Source organism: Ambystoma mexicanum, chromosome 2p (genome assembly GCF_040938575.1).
Source record: "Ambystoma mexicanum isolate Mex_15411 chromosome 2p, UKY_AmexF1_1, whole genome shotgun sequence".
NCBI classification, from domain to species: domain Eukaryota; kingdom Metazoa; phylum Chordata; class Amphibia; order Caudata; family Ambystomatidae; genus Ambystoma; species Ambystoma mexicanum.
Window position 1 is genome coordinate 542,786,939 of NC_090923.1, and position 25,537 is coordinate 542,812,475.

The 25,537-nt window shown below is 43.8% G+C and overlaps 1 protein-coding gene across 3 annotated transcripts in view; it reads left to right on the forward strand.

Moving 5' to 3' along the window:
* The window catches only part of FBLN2 (fibulin 2), a 712,640-nt gene extending 704,154 nt beyond the window's left edge, over window positions 1–8,486 (forward strand). For 2 of the 3 annotated variants that reach the window (XM_069643982.1, XM_069643984.1), the window contains one exon: window positions 4,245–8,486. In XM_069643982.1, coding sequence (XP_069500083.1) covers window positions 4,245–4,602 — 358 coding nt within the window. In that variant the 3' untranslated portion in view covers window positions 4,603–8,486. The remainder of the gene's footprint in view (window positions 1–4,244) is intronic. The other variant, XM_069643983.1, reaches the window with a different exon arrangement.
* The last annotated feature ends 17,051 nt before the right edge of the window (window positions 8,487–25,537 follow it).

The window sequence follows — 25,537 nt, forward strand, 5'->3', positions numbered from 1 at the left end:
ATAGAGTTAAATAAGGGACACAATGAAAGGATAATGCGCAGAAGAAAACAATATGCTGCAGAATGCATAGACACCCACAACTCTATTATGCACATGTCCACAGCCCGAATGCACAAACACACACAGATAACACACACGCACATGCACACTCATGCACACTTAGGCCGGGTCAGAATCACAAAATGAAATTAAAAATATTCTGTGAAATGAAAGCTACTCCAAAAATCACCCAAAAACAAACACAGCATCCAATACAAATACTTTTTTAAGGCCAAACATAGTATTGATATGTCTGTGCGTGCGAAGTAGATGCAAAGACTAAAGTGGTATAAGAAATATTCCACAAAACACAAAAAAATGTGCATCACCCAACACAGTCACAAACAAGCACTCTCAATCAATGGTGTGCTGTAGGGTAGAAGAGATTAAATGAAATGGAAAATATTGCAGAACAAAAGATATTCCGCAAAATGCACAAGATGACCTGCAGCACCAAACACGCAGCAAGGCTGCCAACAATATGCTGCAGGGTCTCCCTCACATCGAGCATCAAGGATGCAGCCAAGAGTTTGGCAGTTACTGTCAGTGAGTCCTGGTGCATAGTGATGCACTGTGTTATGCGTAAGCTAGTATTGGTATGGGGTTATAACCACAGCATACATAGAGTGGAGGAACGAACACTGACGTTTAAAAAAAGCAAGCATCCCTGCGAGGAGGTTCACATCCAGAGGTCGATGTGGGCGAGAGTGGTCGGGAGCGGTGCTCCTCTACTTCTTTTAAATAAGTTTTACTGTTCCTATACTTTTATTTTTAAAAGAAACCGTTCCGGAACGATTTCGTTTTAAAATAAAACTGTCGGCAGAAGTTGAAGCTTGCACTGTCAGGGCACTGCACTGGACGTGCTCTTAAACAGCAGGCGCATGTGTTTTGGGGTTTGTATTTTGCGTGGGATGGGGTGCAGTAATGGGGTTTGCGGGGAGCGGTGCAGGCCAGTAGGGAACATAAAACAGTAGAGCTGAGGTGTGTCAGGGACTTGATTGATTAGAACCGGACGGCGGCAGACGGCAGTATATTGACGTACTGCCATTAAAGGCTGGCTGGATTTCGGAACACGAATCACTCAACAGGACATTTCTAGTAATTCAATTGTGCAGGTTCTCCCTTTTGGAATACAAGACGTCAACTTCACGTTCATTCATATCTTTGCTCGTCATTTTAAGCGGATACTCATCAGTGAGACTTCATATTGGAGTTTTGCCATGAAAAAGACCTGTGGAGGTCGAAACACATGTTGGCACGCAACTCTGTCATTTGAAAAACATAGAATTAAACAACGCATAAATCTATCTCCGTCTCAATTGAAACACATATTGCATATGGACTGACCATGAGGATTTTTAACATTGCAGATGTATAACTTGTGTGAGCTGGCAGCGCATCCAATGGTGGAACATCCACTGTCTCTTTTCAGTAGGGAACATAGTTCCACTACTTCTTTTCGTACACTTCGACCACTGGTCACATCTGCGGAATGAGTGATCTCATTTTTAAGAAAAACATCTGTGAAGTTATGTGCTACAAATGGCACCCTATGTTATGATTCATAATGTTGTGAGGAAAAGAAATCATATGCACTTTTTATCAGAGAATGTGGAGTCCACAGTTCCCAGGGCTGCTCGCTTCCCCAGCAAGGGTTCTAACCTCTGCTCCTCCACCTCTCTGTATATGATGCACACCAGAACACATTTGTAACTGTCAACAGTGTGCATGCGTGAGTGTGGACCATACAAGGTTCGAATGACAGGAAGATACATAATAATGTAGCAGCCGTGTACCAGGGATGTCTGGGCCCACAGCAATGTCAAGGTGCGTGGATAAAACGGCCCTATCAGTCAGAAAAAGTGCGTTATGTCCAAATGCTACTGTCAAGGACAAGATACAATGGGCCTCATTACACGGAAGGCGGTAATCCAGGGTGCTATTAGCACCCTGGACCATGCCGGTAAATTACCGGCACCGCCTTGGCGGAAAGTGGATTTACCGCCCCATTCCAAGGTTGGAGGGGCGGTAAATCCCCTTTCCGCCATTGCCCTTCCCCATTCCCATTTCTGCCCCATAGGGCTCTATGGGAATGGGGAAGGCGCTAATTACGGCACCGCAATTTTGCGGTGCCGTAATTAGCTCCGAGGTCCCTTAGCGGGTTGGTACTTAACGCCTGCAAGAAGCAGGCGTTAATTCCTCCAACCCGCAAAGGTACCTCGTAGTACGGCGGTAAGGGTTAACGGTCACCGTTGCCATTAACGGTGACCGTTAACCCTTACCGCCGTCCGTGTAATGAGGCCCAATGCAGGGCCTTGACAAATGAATGATTAGATGATATCACAGGTATCAGCTCTTGCCTTTCCATCCATCTCTCCAAGGTGCTGGGACTCAGTGGTGGAGTCATAGGAAATATGATATGGTTGGTCATTTATAAAGCGCTTAATAGCCAGAGGTTTCTAAGCGGGGATCGAACCTGTGTTGCTTCATGTCATCTTGCGTCCAAGGGGAGCACGTTGCCCCTGATCTATCCTTCCGAGACAAAGCAAGGTTAAACTGTAGCATCGTAATGTGGAAAGTAGTTGTTACCACACAATTCTGAATCTAAAAATACTTCAAATGTGTGAAAATCTGAAGGGCATACCTGCTGAGTCATTAGGATTGTTACAGTTACAGGTGTGAATTAAGCCTTGCACCAGCAAATTATGAAAGATTCACTAAAGGTGATTAACATGTGTGTACGTTTTACTAACAGGTATGTATTGCGAGCATAAGGCATACATTACATATACATAGCTATCAGATCTCCATGAGTGGGAGTACTCAGGGGAGTGTCAGTGAGGTGCTGGGGAAGCATTGTTATTGTCGAATGCCTGCACAGTTGTAATGTACATGGGTATTCACCAACATTTTGCAATGGATTTCTCGAACGTATTTGCACACACCCATATATTTTAATGAGTTAGACCTTAGTGGTGTGTTAAGAGCTTGAACGTGTACTGTTTGGTGGTGTGATTTTGTCTGCTGTTGAAAGCATGTGTTGTCGTGATCAGGAGATTTATTTATAGGAAATGAAAAGTTAATACGTAAAAATCCTATTTTTGTATCCCGTGTTATGAACTTTGTACAATGCACACACAGATTGAGATGTAAATGCAATTTGAGCATGGCTATCAATTACACACGTAATTAACAAAACGTGTAAGTTACATATATGTTGCATGTTGCTCCTTGCACTTGTCATGTCTACTCGTAATTTACGACCTTGCTTAGGATGGAGTAACAGCAGCAATTCCAGAGTCTCTTAGCGCACTCACTATGCTTTATTATGAAGACTGACTGTGGCAGTCGCTGCTGTGACTTAAGTCACAGTGGCACCCACAGTTGAACTTTAGAATTCCGAGATCGAATCAGGGTCCATCCCTTCATGGAACGATGTTCCTGTGTGGCCATGAATCCCGACGGCTCTGAGGACTTTCGGGGCATTTATTTATTTATTTATTTATTTATTTATTTATTTAGTTGTCTTTTAGTTCACAGAACTTTTACAACTTTTTTTTCATAGAAAAATGATTGACAATAACATTAACATTTCAAATACAACCCCAGTACCTACACAAAATAAAATTCATCAATCTTCAATAAGAATATATCAAAATTACAGCAATATGTCTTCAAAGCTTTATCGCTCACCTTAAGCTATATCACTACTTTCAGAGTTATGCTTTCGAATACCTGCTTCCAATATTGAGGGCACAGTGGTCCAAGCTCTATATTAGGGGCATCACGTAGCACCGAGACGTAAGCCGGGAATCCGATATCCTTATTAAGTGCCACAAGGCAAACACGCCACTTACAGAATTCCAAAAAGCCTTTAGAAGGTCTTCATTTCAAGAAGGTGTACGTTACCTGTTTTTGGTGTCCGTCCGTAGGTTACTGACACATGTTCCTCTTCTCTGAGCTGCCCCATGGGATTTTAACGTATTTTTATACTGCTGAATGTACATAGTTTGCTGCTATTTCAGTCTGTGACAGAGGAGCGAGGTGACAGCATGGTTATGCTTAAACGTAGGACACAAATTGATTTTCCTTTTCAGGTAAACTGTATCAATTAGTTTAGTGGATTAGTGACAGGTGGGCTGCAGAGCTGTCGACATCCTGACTCTTTAGCTCCGCCATATCTTATATGTTTTCATTTGTCCTAGGAGATGTGAACGCGTCAACTGCTTGAACTACGTGGACTGCCAAAACACTCCTGTGCGGATCACTTACTACCAACTGACCTTCCCAAGCAACATTGTGGTGCCATCGCATATCTTCCGTATCGGACCCTCTCCGGCCTACGCGGGGGACAACATCATCCTGACCATCACCAAAGGCAACGAGGAGAACTACTTCAGCACTAGAAAGTTGAACCAGTACACTGGCATCGTCTTCATCCAGCGGCAGATCAAGGAGCCCAAAGACTTCTTGTTGGACGTGGAAATGAAACTGTGGCGTCAAGGAACGTACACCACTTTTCTAGCTAAAATGTATGTGTTTATCACCGATCAAACTCTGTGAGCCGCCTACGGCTGAATTCAATGGTGCTATACTTTCTAAATATTTTACAAAGGTTTATTGCATTTGACATGGTATTTAATATTTCTTGCATTCGTATTATTTTTCTATCTATGCTTAGGACAATATTTGTATGTAAATTAAGGTTTCTTGTTTTTATACGGGCCTCTTTTTGAAATCTTGACCATATGTGATTGTGCTATTGTGGAATTTGGGTCTTAAGTATTGTAAACGCACTGCTGCTACAGAAATTAATCTAGCCTTCAACGTTGGTATCCAGTTGACTTTATAAAAACTGGTATGCACTCACAGAGCCAAACAGCCTAGCTTTGTTGTTTTGTAGTCAGAGAGAGTGAGAGACTCGAGCCACTGATTTCTTTCCCACAAAGTTTGCGGTTCCGCGCAGTGTTGCTAAACCGAGGTCCCTGGAGCCAGACTGTTAAGCATCTTAGCAGCTGTGAAATGGCACACATGGGATGGGAATGGCCACACTGGGACTCTTTCATCATGAAATGTCTTTCCGTTTTCTTGACAAACTACCATGATTGAAAATGTTTTCAAAAAATGTATCTTGAAAACATTAACAGTGTTTTGTATTCGAATTAGGACACGTTGCCACGCGAGGGATGCCTTCATAGTTTCATTCAATTAATGTAAATTATTGGCCATGTTATGGTGCACTTATAAATAAGGTCTTATAGATGGCAATGTTTGTCTTATGTGCAAAAAAAAACGAAATACCACCACAATTTCAAGCAAAAAAATATTTGCAAGCGAAATGCATGCTTATAATTTGCAAACATGTGTTTACAATTTATAGAAATATAACACCATGCGAGATATTATTTGTTACATGCAAGCACATTTAAGTCAATTCATTGAAAAAATTATATAGCCTAAATAGACAGTATATGGCAGCTTTCATACGGTGAGCGCAGTGATACACAGGGGCATCCTTTAGAGTAGGTGTGACATCATTAGCTCACACTGCACATAACATGTGGTTTCTTTCAGTGATCAATATTTAAACATAATCTTGAAATCTTTGCAAGAGAAAAATATGCTTCCAAAATATGCTCTGGTGCATTTTAAGTACTGGATCTCTTGAGAGTTTTAACAAATCTTTTGGACATTGAATAATCAAGACATACTATGGTCAGAGGAAACTGGTTAGACAAGTTCTGCGCCTGCATACTCAAAATGAGACCCAAAAAACACACAGGGCTGATAGTTGATAGTTCTAGGAGCTAAGAGGTTGCATGGCCGTCCACTAGCCCTGTAGGTGAGGTCCCAGTGCGACTGCATGAGTTTGCATATGCATCTATTCCAAGTGGTCCTTTCTCAGATCTGGCTGTGTTAAGACCAGCAGGAACAGTACTGGCGTCATTATAGACTATGGAGACGCTCTCCTAGAACAGAGATCTCCAACCTTTGGCTCTCCTAGTTTGACGTCAACCTCTATCAGTGCTAACCAGCCTAGACAATGGAGGGGTTTCACAGGAGTCCTAACATTTGGAGAGCCCAAGGTGGCAGTTCCCTGCACTAGAAAGAACATTCAAGAACATGCGCACTAAGGGGTCAACTTAAAAGAATAATTAGCACTCCAATGTATGCACCCATGGTTCTTGGGATGCTATTGGCTGCCGTGTAGGCAGGGTAAAGGGTTCTTGGGATGCTTTTGGCTGCCGTGTGGCCAGGATAAAGGGTTCTTGGGATGCTATTGGCTGCCATGTAGGCAGGATAAATCGGCCACAATATAAGACCCTTAAGGCCTTATTCACAGAAATGTTTTCAAATGACGCAACCCAGTAGGAAAGCGCTCTGTGAATCGGGCACGTAGACCGCTTCAGCTTCTTTCATGTGTACTTTGTGGATAGTCAACAAAGGACATTTAACAGGAGAGCATCGTCTTGCACTGCAACTATTGGCTGGGTCTTACAGCGCAGACCTAACACTGGCATAAGCTGTTAACATCCAATGGGCCTCATTATGAGTTGGGCGCAAAGGGATATCGGGCACCGGTAAGGACACCAGTGCCGGTAATCCCTTTGCGCCCTATTCCGAGTTCCTTTAGCGGGTCCCTTCCTTAATGCCTTTTACCAGGCGTTATGCATGGGACCCGTTAAGGGACTTTAAAGCTAATAACGGTACCGCAATTTGCGGTACCGTTATTAGCGCCTTCCCCCTTCCCATTGAGCCCTCTGGGGGCTCAAATGGAAATGGGGAATGGCTTTTTCAATGGGGACTTACCGGTCCCGCAAAGGTCGGAATAGACCGGTAAATCGCCATTGAACCAGAGCGGACTCGGTACCGGTATTGGAGTTAGTCATGGCACCTCCAAACTACGGAAATGAGGCCCATGTCTTATCACAACCAAAACATAATGGCCGTGACTTACAAAAGCGTTTTACAATGGAGAAATCCCATTGAAAAACGTTTTGTAAATCAGGCCCAATATCACAAACCTGTACATGGGATGCTCTGTATATTTTTTAAAACCACTTGGGACCATGTATTTGGGAATGTGACCATTCCAGACCAACCCATTCCAACCAACGTTTGCTATAAATTATTAAGGGGTTAATAATCAGGGCTTATCTGAGTTCTCGTTGATCAGCATTCCACCTGTGACGTTCCTTTGTCAATTTCTGTGATAATAAGTTCTGTGGTATAAAATAAGGTGTTTCCTCTGTTATCTATCCTAAAATAACGACTACACATAAAAGCCCAAATCTCAAGTTGAGTACACACTTCCCTGAGTACATTTAAGGATCATAAAATTCCCATCACAGATCAAGTAATGTGTAAAAGAACTGCAAACAAGTCCCGTGTCAGAGGGAACCTTTATCCAAACCTTGCCTTTTAATTCAAAAGCACTTTGCATGCTGGGGCTTGTAGTTCACCCTTTTCATCCCATGCAGGTCCCTACACGCCAAACTTGCATACTGCTTTTTTATCTAAGAAGCCGGGACTCGGTAACCTGTGATCCTTATAACATGGGCCCATTGCTAACTCTGCTGCATTTTAGTATTTGTATTTTCTTTTAACAAGTAGGGGGGGGCACTTTATGCAGAAGCAAAAGGACAATAACAGAGATGAGAGAAATTCTGTGTTGGATGTTTAGCAAAGGGTGGAAGGTGAGAGAGGTACAGGTTAAGTGGAGGAGTGCAAAGCACTACTGCAAAATTATTTGGTGACATCACAAACTAACAAAATGAACTATGCACATTTAGGACGGATACAGATTATATATGAAGTGACTGCCATTATTTACACCGAAGAGCCAAACGGGTACAATATAGAAGGGAAGAGTGTGTTTAGGGCGAGAGCTGACTCTCCTGTGGGGTTTCAGAGCCCTTCTTTGGGCCCTATAACATCACCCCTATACATTATTACCAATTTCTTTCAGATCCAGTCCGAAAAAGTTAATGATCTTTTATTGCCTTTCCAAAATCACAATGACAAGAGCACACATGTTACAGTTGAACTTTAAATAAAATGTAACCGTGGAACAATTTGGAGAAAAAAATGTGCAACGAGTTGACTGTGTTTCTGGAATTTGTGTTGAGAAAAGCTGGTGCAAGTGGAACAAGGAACCTCGGCCTGAATTGAATCCAGCCCTTCATGATGTCCTGTTATGTATCTAATAAAGGGATGCTTTATCAGTTTTATCTTGAAACAGTGAAAGTGAAACATGCACAATTAATCCTACAGTGAGTCCTATTGGGAGTTGGTCCTCCCCAGGCTTGATCCAGACAGCAAACATTTTGTGTGGCAACATTCTTTAAATATTTGTTGTAAGTGGTGAGGTTAAAAACAGCTTGGCTGCCTATGATCATGTACAAATGCCTGGTTTACGTTTCAATAAATTGGACAAACACACAAAATGATGCCTTGTGTTATTTAAGAAAATGCTACAAATCGTGTATTTTTAAACACTCTCGCTGAATGCATTTCTAAGAAGAACAAAACACTTTTGGAAAATGGCTTATCAGACGCCCAGGGACATCCTTGTTCTTGCCGGAAGCTTGTTCAAGGAGTTTCTGTGAATTGGGAGGAGTCCACATATGGAGGAGGCAACATCCTTTTCAGACAAAATATGTAAAATGTGATCAGACATTCAGGAATACCCAGACCCTACCCCGAGACCCAGACTCAGGGAACAGTGAACCATCTGCCGCATAGGCGCAACCAATAGGGGATAAGGTGAGACTTCTGCCCCATCACAGTTTAGAATGTACACTTTGGTCCCACAAACCTTCCAACTCTCTCTTCTGTGTACATTGCTGCAGTCACACAGATCATTCAGAGGTCTGTTGCACTTCAGACCAAGTGGCAAAACTAAAAAGCAATTTCGCCTATTGTCCCATCTCTCACATCCCTCAAGGCTGGCAGCTTGCTGTAAATCACTGGACAGGCCCACCGGCTCATGCAGGGATTCACCACTGTAGCCTTCATGAGATGGACTCTACTGCCAAGCGCTCCCTGCAGTGTCCCTTGTTGGCCTGGTAAATACTTGATAAAGCGTAGGCAATGACTCACTGCACTGACAATGTTGTCTTGAAAAAGTCTTCAGAATAGAGTTCAGGTGAATAGAAATGGGACTCGCACTTCCACATCTAAAAACAAAAACAGAAAGCACACTGTCAAGGTGTCCGAATTCTTTCCAGACAGCAACGGTAACCACCATTTTAAGCTGTCTAATGTATTTCCAACATGTCTGCATGTTTGACATGGACAAACAGCTTGTTATTTGTAGAAAGTCAAATGCGTAACAACCTATATGTCTGTGTCAAGTAAGGAATATAAGCAGGTGTCAAGTTTCTTTCGTTGGGTATCTTTAAGGGTTCACCGTACAGTAGTGAACCCTAGGTCAGATGTTGTAAGCTCACATTTATTTAAATTGTGGTAGTTATTGTCTTCCAATTATGGTTGGGGAAATAAAACTTGGATCATACTAACTTTGGTCCAGGTGATTCGTAGAAGATTTCTTGTATATTGTCAGACTGGTTTATCATGAGATGTAACTGAAGAGCGAGCTGTCAAGGCATGTGATCAGGGCTGCTCATTGAGTCGTGCTATGCCTTACATTCCACAATTGCCAGTCCCTAGAAGATATGAAATCCAATGCATGCTGTTCATAAAAGCCTTGCGCATGATTTAATATCCCTCGCGCTGCACCAAATCTAGTAATAGTGGACCTTCACATATTGCACACCCAAAAGGAATATGTCCCTTGGTTGACTCACGGAAAGACCACTTTAAAACCGTTGCATTCTTCTGACTGAAAAGTAACATACGTGATATTACACTGTTACATGTCAACTTTGTTTTAGATGTTGGTGTACTATCTACAGAGGTGCACATGTTCACTCCTCTGCAGTGCCCTTTAACGGTGCAGAGTGAAGTTCTATGTGTGGATGGCAGCTGCAGGGCATATGCTATGAATGGTGAATGGTTCCTAGTGATAGCCTCGACATCCAAAGCACCGAATGCAAAAGCCTCGAAAATAAATGCATCCAAAAATGTCATTTTTTTTCTTCATTTCTTTTAATGGGGGTCCCCCGTAACCCCTGTTTTTTTACCCCTTAAAAACCATTTTAATAAAAAAAAACTTTACCTACAAAAAATGCATTTTTTGAGGCTTTTGCATTTGATGCTTGTGCATTCGATGCTTTTGCATTCAATGCTTTGTATTCGAGGGAATCACTGGATACCATGGTGAATAGAAGAGCTAGGGGCGCAAAGGGCGGCAGTACACTCCCCAAAGGATATTTATGGGGCTAGTGGGTCAAAAATAATATGCGTGCAGGGACATCTGAAAAAGAATATTCACTTGAATCCATGAAAAATATGCAGAAGCAGTTTCACCCCAAGCCTTGATATTCACCCCATCAACAGTGGGAGGATGTTACTAGTACATCATGCTCACACGTGTTTCACTCTATGCTACAGGCCCATCAGAAGGACGTTGACTTACTGCAGTATCATATGATAGGTATGTGTTTCCTTTAGTTATCTTTAGGAGTGCTTGGCATGTGGATGTACTTCTGTTGGCGGGGGAAGCAAAATGGGCCTGGGTTTTGAATGGCTGCCTGAGATGTCACTACATTTCCAAGAGAGGGGTGAAATACTGTATTTACATCTCACCCTCCTTGCAACATTATTATTATTATTATTATTATTATTATTATTATTATTATTATTATTATTATTATTAACATTATTAACATTGTTATGGTGTGCTCTAGCACCTTGAAGCGTCTCTTTTGCTAGATGGGATTACCAATAAAGATCTCAGACCAAATAACCAGAAAGACTCAAAGAATATGGCAAAGTACTACCTTATTCTCAATTTAATAAAGCAGGGCAAACTGGCAGGCATCGCACTGATGCTTGCACATTGACACACAAACTTGAATATACAAGGGTTTTATGCGCCATCTATGATGTCATCCTACGTGGAAAATTGGAAAAACTATTGACAGGAAGGATTGGCTAGAGGAAAATATCTACCTATAGAATACATATGGGTTAGTACTTCATTGGCTGTCTCTTATCTCTAAAACACGCCTCAAACTACATTGAAATACGTATAATACTGATTATAGCAGACAAAATGCCAGTGGATTGAACTATGCATTGTATAGCAGGTTGCCCCATAGTCCCACTGATTGGTTGGCATTCCCACCCGACCTTGGACTTTCGGCTCGGCTAGCATCACGCAAGCAAAATGAAACCCAGTTGCTTGAGGCACGTCAGATTACTCCCCACTTTCCCAATTAGTCTATCATCTCTCCTCAGTCCGGCCATGAGCCAAAGATTCCTATTTGTGGTTACCTTGTAGCCTGCTCTCTGTTCTGGGGCATTCAAGGGAGTGTAATCATATCACTATCTTCAGCCACAGTTTAATGAATAGCCCTTGTTTTGGACTTCTGAATCACATGTGAAGAGACTGCAAATTTGTCAATTTCGACCTCTTATTTACTGCGTGTCATTGCTCTTCTTGGCCTCTAGAGACTTACTAACTCCATCTTGTAGGAACCTTGTTCATTGTTAATTGTCCAATACCTGTCTCTTGCACATGTTTTCTTCTTCTTCAATCTATGAGAAATATGTCTCACGTCCATGACTTATCCATCTGCCTCCCTTTGTACTTAGCAGCTATTCCCCAAATAGCATCCTTGATCCCAGTCCAACACAGACTCCACTTCCTTATGGACACAAAGATAATTCTCCAACGTCTCCTGACTCTGCACCCCTGGTCTGTTTCTGAGGTAGCTGGATTGAATATTTATACGAGCCATCGTCCATTTTCCTATCATGGCCGTCCTTGCCACATAACATTTTCCTTTATAGCAAGCTTCTATATGTCTCATCTATCTTGTGCTGCTGTGTATTTACATCTTTTGGTCAGCAAGTTACTTTATCTTCATTTGCACACATGATTACTTTATCATTTCGCATATGTTTATCTAGTTATTTCAGTTACATCGTCACTCCTAAGTATTTTCATATCGTTTCAGTATGTCCTCGTATATCTTCTTCATGACAGCACGCTGCTCTCGTGAGATTTCACTCAGCACTACATGATGTCCAATGGTGCGTGCTGACATCCTTCCACACTATATCCTTCCTCTCTCTCAGTGCCAGGGTACATTCCATACGGTTTTCTGGGTGCATATTGTCTCTCAAACACTTGATGCAGAATAGGCATAACACATGGAGTTCCATTTAAGGCTATTCTCCTACTGTTCCAGTATGATGGCGGTGAGGCTGAGGTAGCGGGAGTTAGGGATAATGTGTTCACCTGCTCCTCTACAATGGTATTTATTGAGCACGGACCTAGCTTCGAGAAGCAATGGAGCACTTTACAGAGGTATACACCAATACAGATATATAACGGAGCGCTTTTCTGAGGTAACAACAGAACAGATATTCAGAGAGGGTAGGAAACAGAGGAGGGGTACTGGAGGGTGGTGGGGAGAAGACAGTGGCGGGTGCCACCTAGCGAGCAAGGTGGCGCAAGGGGCGAAGTGATGGCGTAGGTGTTGAGGAGGAGAGACTCCTTGAAGAGGTGCCTCTTGAGTTATTTTCTGAATTGTAGGAGCAAGGGAGCGAGTCTAATACTGACTTGAGGAGGTTCCATAGTCTTGGGGAGTAGGAAGAGGAGGCTTGTTTTCTGGTCCTTTCCTTTTTGCAACAGCGGATTTCAAGTCTGCACATGTCCTGGCATCTGGTGGTGTGCTGTCCGCCAGAGTTGCAGAGTTTCTCTGCGAGGTAGCTGGGTGACTTGAGGGCGACTGCCTTATAGATGATGCAGCAAGACATGAAGGGGATTTGTGCATGCAATGGGAGCCAGTGAATGTCGATGAAGGCCGGGGTGATTTGGTTGTATCTGCATAGGCTCCTAATGAGGTGTGCAGCCGCGTGTAGGACACTTCTCAGGGGCATAAGGGAGGATAACGGGAAGGCCTTCCAAGGAGTGCATTGCCCCCATCGAGGTGGGATAGTACCAGTGTTTGAACAGTGGATCTAAGGCTGTCCAGAGGGAGGAAGGGCTTGACATTTCACAGGAGGGAGAGCTGATACCAAGCTGTCTGAGCGTTCTTAGAGTTTTGTGTCTTGAAGGAGAGGTGTTTGTCGATGTGGAACCCGAAGGACTTGGCGCAGGAGGTGATCTCAGGTGTGAAGCCCTCAGAGTTCATGGTTGATAGCCAGGTCTTTATGTCTGGGTGTTTGGTGTTGTTGGTGAGGAGTAGAATTATGGTCTTGAAGGGGTTGAGTTTCAAATTTCACTGGGCATCCATGACAGTGAGAGGCAGGTTTTGAACTTATGGATGTCATTGATGGAGTCGATCTTGAGGTATAGCTGTGTGTCATCGGTGTATTGGTGGATGTGGATGTTGTGTGTGGCTAGGAGGGATCTCAGTGGTATATAGATTGAAGATCACTGGGGAGAGGATGGAACCCTGTGGGAATCCAAGGTGATGGGTTGCATTGGCGATCTAGAGGAGTCCATCTGAGCAAACTACTTGCGGTTAGTGAGTTAGAACTTGAACCAGTGTAGGACAAGGTCACTGATCCCCATGCACCAATGTAGGGTGTCCATAAGTGTCTGGTCTACTGTGTCGAAAGCGGCAGAGAGGTCGAGTAAAACCAGGAGGCAGGGGTGGCTGTCATCAAGGATGTAGAGGGCGTTGTCGACCACCTGAATCTGGATTGGTAGGTTTGGAGGAGATTGTTGGTGTGGATGTGTTGCTGCAGTTGTGCGGCTACCATTTTCTCATTGATATTCCCCAGGAAGGGAAGATGGGTGATTGGGCAATAGTTACCTAGGTTGTCAGTATCCAGAGTGGGTTTAATTAGTAGAGGGAGGATTTTTCCTGTTTTTAAGGTCAATGGCAAAGTGCCTTGAGTTAAGGAGCTGTTGATCTCCGGGTAGGGAAGGAGACCTTCTGTGGGGAGGGTCTTGAGGATGGATGCTGGGAGGATGTAATCTGTATACGATGTGGCTTTGAGGGCAGCAAGGGTTTCTACCAGGTTCTCTGTTGAGAGTGTTTGAATGTTGTCCAGGATGTGTAGATTTTGCAAGGAGGGACGTGAGTTTGGTCTATGAATGCAGAGCTGGAGTCAATGTGCTGGCAAATCTTGCTGATTTTGTCGATGAAGAAGGTGTTGATGGGCAGTGGATTTTTCAATGCTGTGTTGTGGGCTTCTGCTATGGTTTTCTGATAATTGGCTGTGCTGATAAATTGTCCGCGTGTTGCTCGGATTTCCTTGAGGAGTGCCAGGTGGATGCAGTCCGAGAGCACGGCCAGGTTTTTTCTTATTTCCTGATGACTTTTTTGCTGAGGTTGAATTCTTGCATGTACTAGGGTGCTGACAGTTTTGGTTTGCAGGTGCATTGTTTCAGAGGTGCGTGTTGGTCGACAGAGGCTGAGAGGGTGGCATTGAGTGCTTCCAGTAGAGAGTCTCAGTTTGGTTGGGGGTGTTCCGTCCATGTAAGGTGTAGCTTGGTGAGGTCTTCTGTGAGGGCTTCCACTTGGAAGTTCTTGAAGGACCTGAAGGTTTGTTTGCTGGGTTTCTGCTGGGAGTGCTTGACTGGGGTGGTGTGCAGTATGTTGAAAGGCACGGCTAGGGGGTCAGACCAGTCAAGCGGTAGATGAGAGCTATAGTGGAGAGAAGAGCAGTGATGATTAGGTCAAGGATGTTACCTTTCTTGTGTGTTGGGTTTTTTGTGTGCTGTGTGAGGCTGAGGGTGTCAAGAAGGCTGAGGAGAGCTTCCTTCATTGGTTTGGTGGCCTTGTTACCTGGGAGGTTGAAGTCGCCTAGGAAGATGTTGTTGGCATGCGTGAGGAACATGCTGGTGACCAGGTCAATGAAGTCTCAGATGAAGGCGGTGTTGGGTGTGGGTGGTATGTAGATGAGATGGAAGTGGGCGTGGCTTAATCCAGGTGACCTAGATCCGCGTGCACCTGCTCACCAACTGTAAAGGAAAGAGGCTGGAGGGCTGCTTAAGTAGGAGAAAAGAGTGGGAAAACAGGAAGGTTCCAGCACCTTAAACTATTGGCACCTTCCTGTTTTCCTGGCAGGAGCTACTTTGACTTCATTGCATTTGTGCAGGAACCAAGAAAATCTCCCTCTTCCTGGTTCATGTTCATGCTGAGCCAGAACCAGAGGGCCATCATGGGAGTGGAGTCTGGACCAGAGATGCAGGTAAGGAAATTAAATGAAGCATGCGTGCAAGGCTCTGTACATGTGCATGCAAGGGTTTGATTCTTTAAGTGCACATATAAATGAATGAGTAAATGTAATTTGATTGCACACTTAAAAGAATGAGTGTATTTTTAAGGGTGTGTGTGAGAACAAGAGAGTGTATGTAATGTGAGTAGGAATGCTGTGTGTGTGTGTGTGTGTGTGTGTGTGTTCGCGCGCGCGCGGGGAGGTGGATTCTGATTTGGGGGTACATTTGTGGAGCGGCAGACAGTCTGGACATTTTTTCTTACTATGGCATAACATTCTTTACTGGCCTCAAGCGTAAAGCAAACATTATGAGCATTATTACAAGGCTCAACAGGCCCACATTGGTGCAGTTAGTCTAGATCTATTTCCTTACTATGGCATCAAGGATAACAGAAACACAGTCAGTGTTATTATGTGGCTGGACTGGCCTACATTGGTGCAGACCATCTGGGTATATGTCCATCCTGCGCCATGGCATTTTGTTACTGGCATGAAGAGTAAAGTCAACATGATGAATGTTCTTAAGTTGCCATACTTGCATACATTGATACAGCCAATCTGGATATTTGTTTTTTTTCTCTGGCATGAACTTTTTTACTGACATCAATGGTAAAGCAAAGATGATGAGTGTTATTAAAAGGCTAAATGGCCTACCTTGCTGCAGTCTGGATATATTTTCTTACTGTCGCTGGTATTTTTGACTGCGCATCGAGGGTAAACCAGACATGATCAGTGTGATTATGTGGCTAGGTATTTATTTAAAAAACAGAGATGTCAATTTTGGGTACCTATACAATGACATAAAGATGAGAACAAGTGGTTAATCAGTTTATGATGATATTGTTACAATAATAGCCTCCAATATAAATATGCAGAGCAATCGTACTTACAATGGACAGGTCCTTCAGATGCAGTCGTCCGTGATGCCAGTAAGACTCACTCTGGAATCCCTGCCATTCCCTGTATAGTAGAAAGTGTTGAAACACTCTGAAGTGTAGAGCACAGTGATGTACATTCCTCTAAAGTCCAGTCTGCGATTGGAATCGTTCTCTGTATATAGGCATAGTCACAGGATCACAGATTTAAACACCGGAGTGCTGTAATGGGAGACAGGATATTATCGTTAAACTGTCATGTTATTAAACATGCAGCCACAATAAGAGTAACTCAGAAGAGGCGTTATCATTAACCCGCCGGCATAACAGGCTGGGAAAGTGGGAACTTGCTGGTCTTTGCAATATGCAGAGTTGAATGGGTTAGCTCTGGGAATGGTAAAGCAGGTCAGAGTATGAGAAGGACAGAAGGGAACATATTAGGAACAGAAGAGGCTAAAGTATTTGCAAAGGTTTCGAACTCTGGAGGGTTTCTGCTGAAAGGTAACAACACGCCACTACTGCCGCTTCCATTGCTCTTGTACAGTCTGTTTACTGCACAGAGATCCCGTTGGAGCGACGGCCACAGGAGGAAGTAGAGTGGTGCACGGCACTTCGGCCGCCATGTTGGAAGGACACACTGAAGAATGCACATACAATGAAGAAATCCTCCTCCATCGAGACCATAGCATCTGTTGGCGGAAATGAGAAGTAACAGGTATACAAAAAATTGGAGATATGCCAGGCCAGAGACAAAACAAACAGAAACATAATGTATACAAGAAAACAGGTGACTTACAAAGGTAACATTAACCTATGGGGTCAAGTGCTTCAAACTAAAGAGGAGTACTCATTAAATATACAAGATTACATTGTTAAGCATCACTGGAGACAGTGGTTGGGTCAGATGGAGAAGATGGGGAGTGGGCAGGAGGAGCCCCTCTTTAGCAGGTAAGTGAAGTTTAATCAGAGCTTTGAAGAGATCCACTGTTGGGCTGGCTTTGATTGCTATGGTCAGTGGGTTCCAGTTGAGTGGGGTAAGTAAGGAGAAAGAGCAGGAGCAAGAGGAGGCACAGGGAGGGTATGTGATGGTGAGGTTGAGTGCAGAAGAGAATTGAAGTGATCAAGTTGTTGAGTAAACTGAGATACAATCAGACAAGTACTGAGCAGAAATACCATTCACAGCTTCAAAGATTAGGAGAAGGAGAGTGGTTGTGTATGGAGAGCCAACCAGCATGACGAGGTAAGAAGAAGTGGGATAGGTTCGGAGTAGGTTGTAGAGAGTGTGGGTAGCAAATTTGAGGACTTTGTCTAGAGGTAGGAAGGAGTAGAGAGGAAGAAAAGGGAGTAGGCTTGCGTAGTAGTCCAGCTTGCAGAGCAAAAGAGTGGGGATTAGAGCATTTGCAGAGTCATCAATAAGAAAATGATGATTTTTGTCTGAATCTTGAGGAGGTTACTATGAGCATCATAGGCAGTGGTAGTGATGAATTGTTGCAGTTGTAGGTTGACCCCAAGATTGGAAGCCTTGGGTGAGAGAGTGAGAAGGTCAGCCAGGAAGGAGATAGGAGATTTGAGGATAGGGATGGCATTCCCTACCCATCTTTATTCCATAGGGATAGTAGAAAGAGGATTCTGTTTTTGAAGAGTTCAGGTTGAGGCTGCAGAGAGCCATCTAGTGAAAAATTGCAGTGAGACAGATCGTAATCTTTTCCAAGGTGGGAGATGCAAAGGATCGAAAGGAGAAAGATATTTGAGGGTCATCAGCAGAAAGGTGACAGTGAAAGTCAAAAGCTGAGATAAGTCTGTCTAAGGCAAAGATATAGAGGATGATAAGCATAGGTCTAAGGACTGATCCTTGGGGGACGATGACAGGCAGACAGATGGGGTTAGAGGTTTGCGAGATACAATAGATTTTTTAAGGATTGACCTTCCAAGTAGGAGGTGATCCAGGCAAGAGTAGATTTGTGAAACCCAAGGTCCTGGAGAGTGAGAAGGAGAGAGGAGTGGTTGACAGTGTCAAAAGCAGCAGGAATGTCCAAAAGGACATACAGAAGAGAGTTTGGAATGGGGAGCACTAGAGAGAACATTGGAGAAATGCATGAGTACAGTTTCAGTGGAGTGTTTTCTGTGAAAGCCAGATTGAAGTGGATCTCCAAGGCCATTACCCTCAAGGTACTTAGTGATCCGGTCAAAGACCACCAGCTCAAGCACGGGGAAGGAGAGAAAGTGAGCGATAGTTTGCAAGGACTTTTGCATCAGCAGGGGGTTTCTTCAATAGAGGTAAGACAGGTGCAGATTTGAAGGAGGCAGGGAAGGATCTTACATTTGCTGACTAGTTCTCTGGTGCAGTGACTAACCTCTCCATCAACAGAGATTATTGAGCCCTTGTGCACAACCTCAATTCATGGATGGAAAGGAAACCCAACACCTTGGCCAACTTGGCCAAAGGGTAATCTTAGAAGCCTTAAACCTCAATCTACTGGTCGAGGACCAACCCCCACATCCTAACATGAATTGGATAAGATATTCTGCAATGAAAACCTCATGACAATAGCTCCACTCCTCCATCTCAGCAGAAAGACTATCCCGGTACATCATTTAAGATCCTCACCCCAAGCATCACTCTCCCTTCATATAACAGGAAACCATACATACACTGATAGACAAAGCATTGTGTAAAAATAGCAGCCACAAATACCTGCTTAGAGTGCTGGTCACTCCAAAGTGGAGAGAGTGCTATGGTACCCCAAAAACCTAGATGAAAGAATACACTTGCTTCAGGAATGGATAACAAACACATTGTACAATCTAGCTATGTAAAAAATGCTTCCAGTAATCTCAGGAACAAATGGGCAGTGTGATGATAATCCAATAGCCAAAAAAACCTTTAAAAAAGAAAACACAAGGAAGGAATAAAATTTGAACAAGCTCACCCCCTATTGGCAACTCTGGATCTAGTGGAGGGAAAAATGGAAAGCTAAAAACGCTCAATATACCCAATGAATTGAGGTAGCACAATACCTAAGAAGAGACATTTTCAAAGTGGTCAAGGAACTCGGGTGCCCATTTACCAGCACAAACAAACCAGTAATGTTGCATCAACCCATGACAAAGCATCACAAATACTTCAAAAGCAGACTACGTAGACCATGAAAATTCTTGAGTCTTTCCATTAGAACCACTCCACACACACCATAGTTTAACAGGTTATTGACCAGTCACTGCTAGGGCATTACCAATGATTGGGCCCAGGAGGTTGGTAAGCTCTTCCTCCAATGTACCATGTCAATGAGTGGATACCACACCAGGTGCAACAAATCAGTTAAAAGGTAGGATATCCCCCAAGTCCCTGGAAGAAAACAAATAACACTGGTTATGACGTGCACTAACACTGTATGCAATATTACAAACCCATCTCACTACACCCAGGTCACCTTAGAGAGAGGAAGTTAAATCATCATATATAAGCAGAAAATCCCAGCAGAGGTTCTACCTGAGTCCATAGACCAGAGAAGACTGCTCCGATGGCATGAGGTTGTAAAGAACAGAAAAGTGCAAGGATCTCCCCAAGACACGCATGAAAACGAATTGGACCGAAACAGGGAATCCCTAACTAAAGAAGCAAGGACGTTTCTATGTGATATTTAAAAGACCGAACAGAAAAAAGAATTATTTGTTTGGGCCGTTTTTATGTTGGCTTTTAAATGGTGCAATATGACATCCTTCCCCTACCCCAGAGCCCCCCCAAGATGACCCTTTCCCCGCCCTCTCCCGCCGGTTTTTATGTTAAATGGGGGTGCATCCCCAAATCCCTTCTTTCCCCACTCACTTCCCCTTCCCAGCACAACACACACCAAATCCGCACAAATACACTCACAAAAACAAACACTTACACAGACACACACAGACAACACTCAACTGACAGCCTGCCAGACCCTGCAGGCACTCGTGTGAGGCATGGGCTGACAGCTCGATTTAAAATGACTGCTGTGTGCGGTCACAGAGCGGTCATTGTCAATCAATATTTTTTATTTGGTCCAGTGAAAAGTATATTTCCACTTAGGACCGCAAGGAATCCTCCGATAATAATGGAGAAACATGGCTCCAACGAGGAAGGAACAATAGGCAAAGTGTCAACACTAGAGAAGTAAGATCAATGGCATGTATAATGGTAACATGCCCAACTGACCTGGGGACCAGAATGCTTGCTCCCTGCTGAAAAGGCAGTGGGGAAAGAACTGGGGCCAAACAACAGATTCCTGGGCAAGTTGCAAATCCAGAAAACACAGTGCAGAAGGTAATCCAATTGCAGAAAAAATAGAACAGACATAGCAGTTGCATTTGAACCTTTGAAAAACGCACATCAAGTCATAACAGGATGAAAGAGACAGGTTGCGTGAAAAAAGGTCAAAGTCAGAAAACTGGTCACCAGACGGGAACACTTCTCTCAGGTGCAACTCTAGTGAGGAATGTATTTGCTCTTCCGCTACATCCTTTTACTTCTTCATTTGGCGGAGGCACATAGACATGGAGAAACACGTGAGCATGAGCAACACTTCAAATCATGCTTACTAGTCCCTGCAGTCTGGATATTGCAGTGCAGCAAGGGGATGATGAGCTGAAAATCTCAATGTCAAACACCAGTGACCCAGAAGCAAATGCGAAGGTTCAGAGGCTTTCTGCATCATGACACTCAACGAGAAAGACTCCTTGGTATTACGCAAAACACAATCAATCCAACAGCATCAGCATGGACCCAGGCTTACCACACATCTACACAACCATCCTGCAACAACAGGAATGTGTCCACCTCTTCAGGACTCTATGCAACAGATTATTGAGCTGAAAGTGCCCCAAAGACATCATACATCAAATAAGAATACAGCAATCCCCAATGCCCTGGGAACTACCAACACATCTCAACCTTTCTTAATTGGCTTGCTACTTCAGAAACATCACTACCAAGAAGAATACTTGTCCATGTGGAATCTAAGAACATCTTACAACACATCTAGTGTGCGGGCCAATGAGAGGAACAGAACCTACACTTTCAGCAGTATGGAACAATATTAGAAACAGTGAAGACTCAGCATTCTTTATCATCATCCTCCTTCCGAACATCTCAGCCACCTTAGACACAATCGGCTACAATTTCTGATCTATGATATAGGCGAAGCAGGGATGGAGCATACAGTGTTAATATGATGTACATCATTTGGCTCAAACAGAACTGAAACAACCCACCTGCCTTCTTTCAAATCAACCCTGTGGAACTTCACATGTGCCTCCCTACAGGGCTCCAGTCTACCCCTCTCTTAAAAAACGATATAGCTACCATATTTTACTTAATCACCACACAGTGAAAAACCTGCTACAACTATGCAGATGACAATAAAGTTGTGTATAAACTCAAATAAGCAAAGCGGCAAATGGTCCAAGCTAACCAATAACCCTGATTGACTTCTGGATGACCATGAACAGTCAAAAAACTAAAATGGATGTAAACAAAAATAGTGATCTACCCAACCAAGTCCCTCCACCTATCCACTGTCCTTTGGGCAGATGAAATTGAGCACTGCGCTCTGTTAATAAGAATGGAAACAACCTTTAGATGGTTCTGAACAACTCACTCTCTCTGGAACATTAAATCCAAGCATTGGCCACAAACTGCATTTGCCTCCTAAAATCTATCTAACATATTATGCCTTACCTATCTTTCCTGTTCAGAAGCCTTGTGGTCCTCACTCTGGATCTTTCCAGTTTGGACTACAATAACAGCCTATGCATCCGCTACCAGGATTACATCACGAAACACCTGCAGAGGGCACATATTACTGCGGAGAGACTACTACTTAAGCAATCTAAAACGAGCTGCTGTAGTGATGGGTTAATGTTACAGCAGGAAAACGGAAGTCGGGGCTGCCTTTGCAGTGATCGACACTAACGTCTGGAACACCATGCTCAGACCTATTAGCAAGTAATGAAGGAGGACTTCTTGGCATTTCGAATACTCATGAAAATATGGCTCTTATTCAAATCTTAATAAGGAATATACCATGTTTGCCACCCCAGGTGAAACCAAAAATGACAGCATGGGGTGACATGCCCTACTTGAGCTAAGAGACTTGGTGACACTGAATGAATGAACATCACCATTTGCACTGGATTACAAATACAAGCCCAGCAACCCCACCTTTAGAGGTTGGAAACCTAATACCTGATACACCTGTAAAGGAAAATATCTGATACTAAATAAATTGGCAACAAAAACTCTTTCATGCTAGTCATTCTACACACAAATGCATGTGCTTAGGTCAAACACCTTTCATCACTCAGAAAAAACGGTCTACGCCTACCCATACAACTCTTTCTCATTGATTTTCTTATAATGATCTTATCAGAATATTCTAAGATCTTACATAAATACTACTTCAAACCTACAGCATTTTATTAGAATTCACGAAGTATTTTGGTGTCATAAATGTCGTATTGTTGCAAATATCCCACTAGTTTCTCACAAGCTCTTTATCTTTATTATGGGTACTGTGACGAATCCCAGGGTATTGTCACTGCTCCCATAAGGGGGATCCCTTTCCCATGATGCCAGGGAGTTGAGGCTGCTACCCGATAATTCCCCTGGGGGTGGTACTCAGTGGGAGGATCTCATGGGGAGGGAAACTTCTGTCTCCTTTATCCTCCTACCCTACTCAATCCTCGGTAGTCCCCCACACTCCAATATTTTTGTGTAGAGTAGAAGACCCCATCCACATAGAACATACTGAGATGAGGGAGACTGAGGACTACCCAGATAGAGTACATGGAAATACTACGATGAAGAAGAACTACAGAGGAGGAAAGAGCCTACCACAGAACCAAGATATGCATTCCAGTCAACACAAACACTATGTGAATATTAAACAAGGAAGAAGGACTATACAATTTGTCTAACTCGCCCTGGAGAAGGCATGACAGTGTGTCAGGTGAGAAGCGGTTGGGGGCCGAAATGGGAGGAGGCTGGTGTAGAGCAGGGCCAGAAGCAAGAGAATGCTTTGCGAACAACAAGCGCCAAGTCCCTGGTGTCTCTGCATTCTGGACAGTTTGGAAAACCAAGACCACACTGAACCTCGAAGTGCTTCCACAGCAAAGCTGTCGCAGGATGGAATCTGAACCGGAGAGAAGGAGAGGCCCTGGCATGGTCTGCAGGCACCAAGGGAAGTCGGCAACATGCAGATAATGAGAAACCAGGTACACAGGTTACCGGGAAGGTGCAAGGGCCTTTGGAAGTCCTGTGAAAGCCCCAATGGGAAGAAGAGAACCACAGGCAAGGGTCTGGGACTCATACGAAGTTGTGAGGCTGTGCAAAAGCCGTAAACTAGGCTGAGGGACCCATATCAACTTGGGGAAGTCCAGAGAAGCACACAACAAAGGGTCTGGGCCCATATCAAGTCGGGGAAGTCCTGGGAAGCACGCAAAAAAGAGGTCTTGGACCCACACATTGGTATGTGAACTTTATTATGTTATGCTATGTTATCCATTTTTGGCAACGAAGTACAGCACAACTGACACAAAAAGGCAACGTGGCACTAACAGAGTGAGCAGAATACCATAATCAAGCAGGGAAATCAGAAGAGCAAAAATGTTAAAGCCCTTCTGAATTGCAGGTGGGCAGCCGTAGAGAGAAGCGCAATAGGCAAGGCATTCCACAACTTGCCAGCCCTCGCCAAGAATGAACAGCTTCCAATTCGAGCAAAGCGAAAGCGGTCCTTGGAATGCAGCAGTAGGCAAGGAACATAAAGCTGGAACTTAAGCTGCAGATACTGCGGTCATATTGTATGAAAAGCCCTGCGTACAAGAAACAGAGGTTTACATTGCACACGTTTGACCACTGGCAACCAATGTAAAGCGCTCAGAACTGGAGAGATGTGATCCCAGAAAGAAGAACCAGTGACAAGCCGGGCAGCCGAATTCTGTAGCATTTGGAGACGTCGTAGCAAATAGTCAGGTTAATGCAATAGTCAATCCAACTAAGGACTAAAGCTGCAACCACCGGGGTGCGAAGATGATCAGGGATATACTGCAAGACCTTTCTAAGGATTTTCATCTGGAAGTGGCCAGCCTGAAAGACTGAGCTGATCTCAGAGGACATAGAAAGAGAGGAAGAGATTTTAATACAGAGATTCTTAACAACAGGGACAGCTGCAGGAAAAGAACCAAAGGAGGAAGGCCACAAAGACAGAGTCCAAGGAGAACAGAAGCAGAACCAACAACCAAGAGCTGAGTGGCCTGGACAGTCGAGCTAAAATCTGAGTATCATCAACATATGAGTAGCATCTGAAGCGGTGGGAGTGGATAAGAGCAACCAGAGGCTGGATGTAAATGTTGAACAGGGTGGGTGAAAGAGCAGACCCCTGAGGGACTCCAAATATCAGAGCTGAAACAGCAGACAAAAATAGCTGCAGAGATAGCAGCTGTGAATTATCAGAAAGAAAAGAATGAAACCATGAAAGGACAGGACAAGAGACCCCAGAAGCGGACAGACGACTGATCAGGATGGAGTGGTCAACAGTATCAAAAGCGACAGAAAGATCCAACAGGAACAGTGCCACCACTCCACCCTGATCCAAAATCAGCATCAGATCATCCAGCACAAAGCCCAAAACAGTCTCAGTACCTCGACCAGGTCTAAAACCCGACTGAAAAGCATCCAGCAGAGACGTATCTTCACAAAACCATCCAAGCAGAGGAGCAACCAGAGATTCCAACAGCTTCATAAAAAACGGGAGAAGCGAAATTAGTTGAATGTTGTCAGGAACCAGAGGATCAAGAGAAGGTTTCCTGAGCAAAGGGATCACTAGAACATTTACGCTCAGGAGGGATGTTCCCTGTAGAACAGGAGTGATTAATAGCAGTCGTAACATTCGAGATAATCAAAGGCGGAATCAATTTTACAATTCTCAGGGGGATGACATCATCAGGTGAAGCAGATTTAATTCTCCCCACCACTGTGATAATATCACCATCAGAGAAGGAAGTAAAAGAAGTCAGAAGGGTTGAGGACCCATTGTTAAAAGAGAAAGACCATTAAGAACAACTGATCTCCATCAAGTCTGGCAGGATAGTGAACCAGACTTGTTGTTACATCGTTGAACATGAGAAAGGACAGGGGTATGGACACATTCCCCATGATATTTGTGAACTGCGTTTTAGTGGATCAGAGAGCCTGAGAAAGGCAAGGAGAAGGAACACATTCCCCCACAATCCTTTTTGTGCCTCTTTTGAGAATCCTCCGAACGTTAGGAGGGTGGAGGCACCCCCCTAAC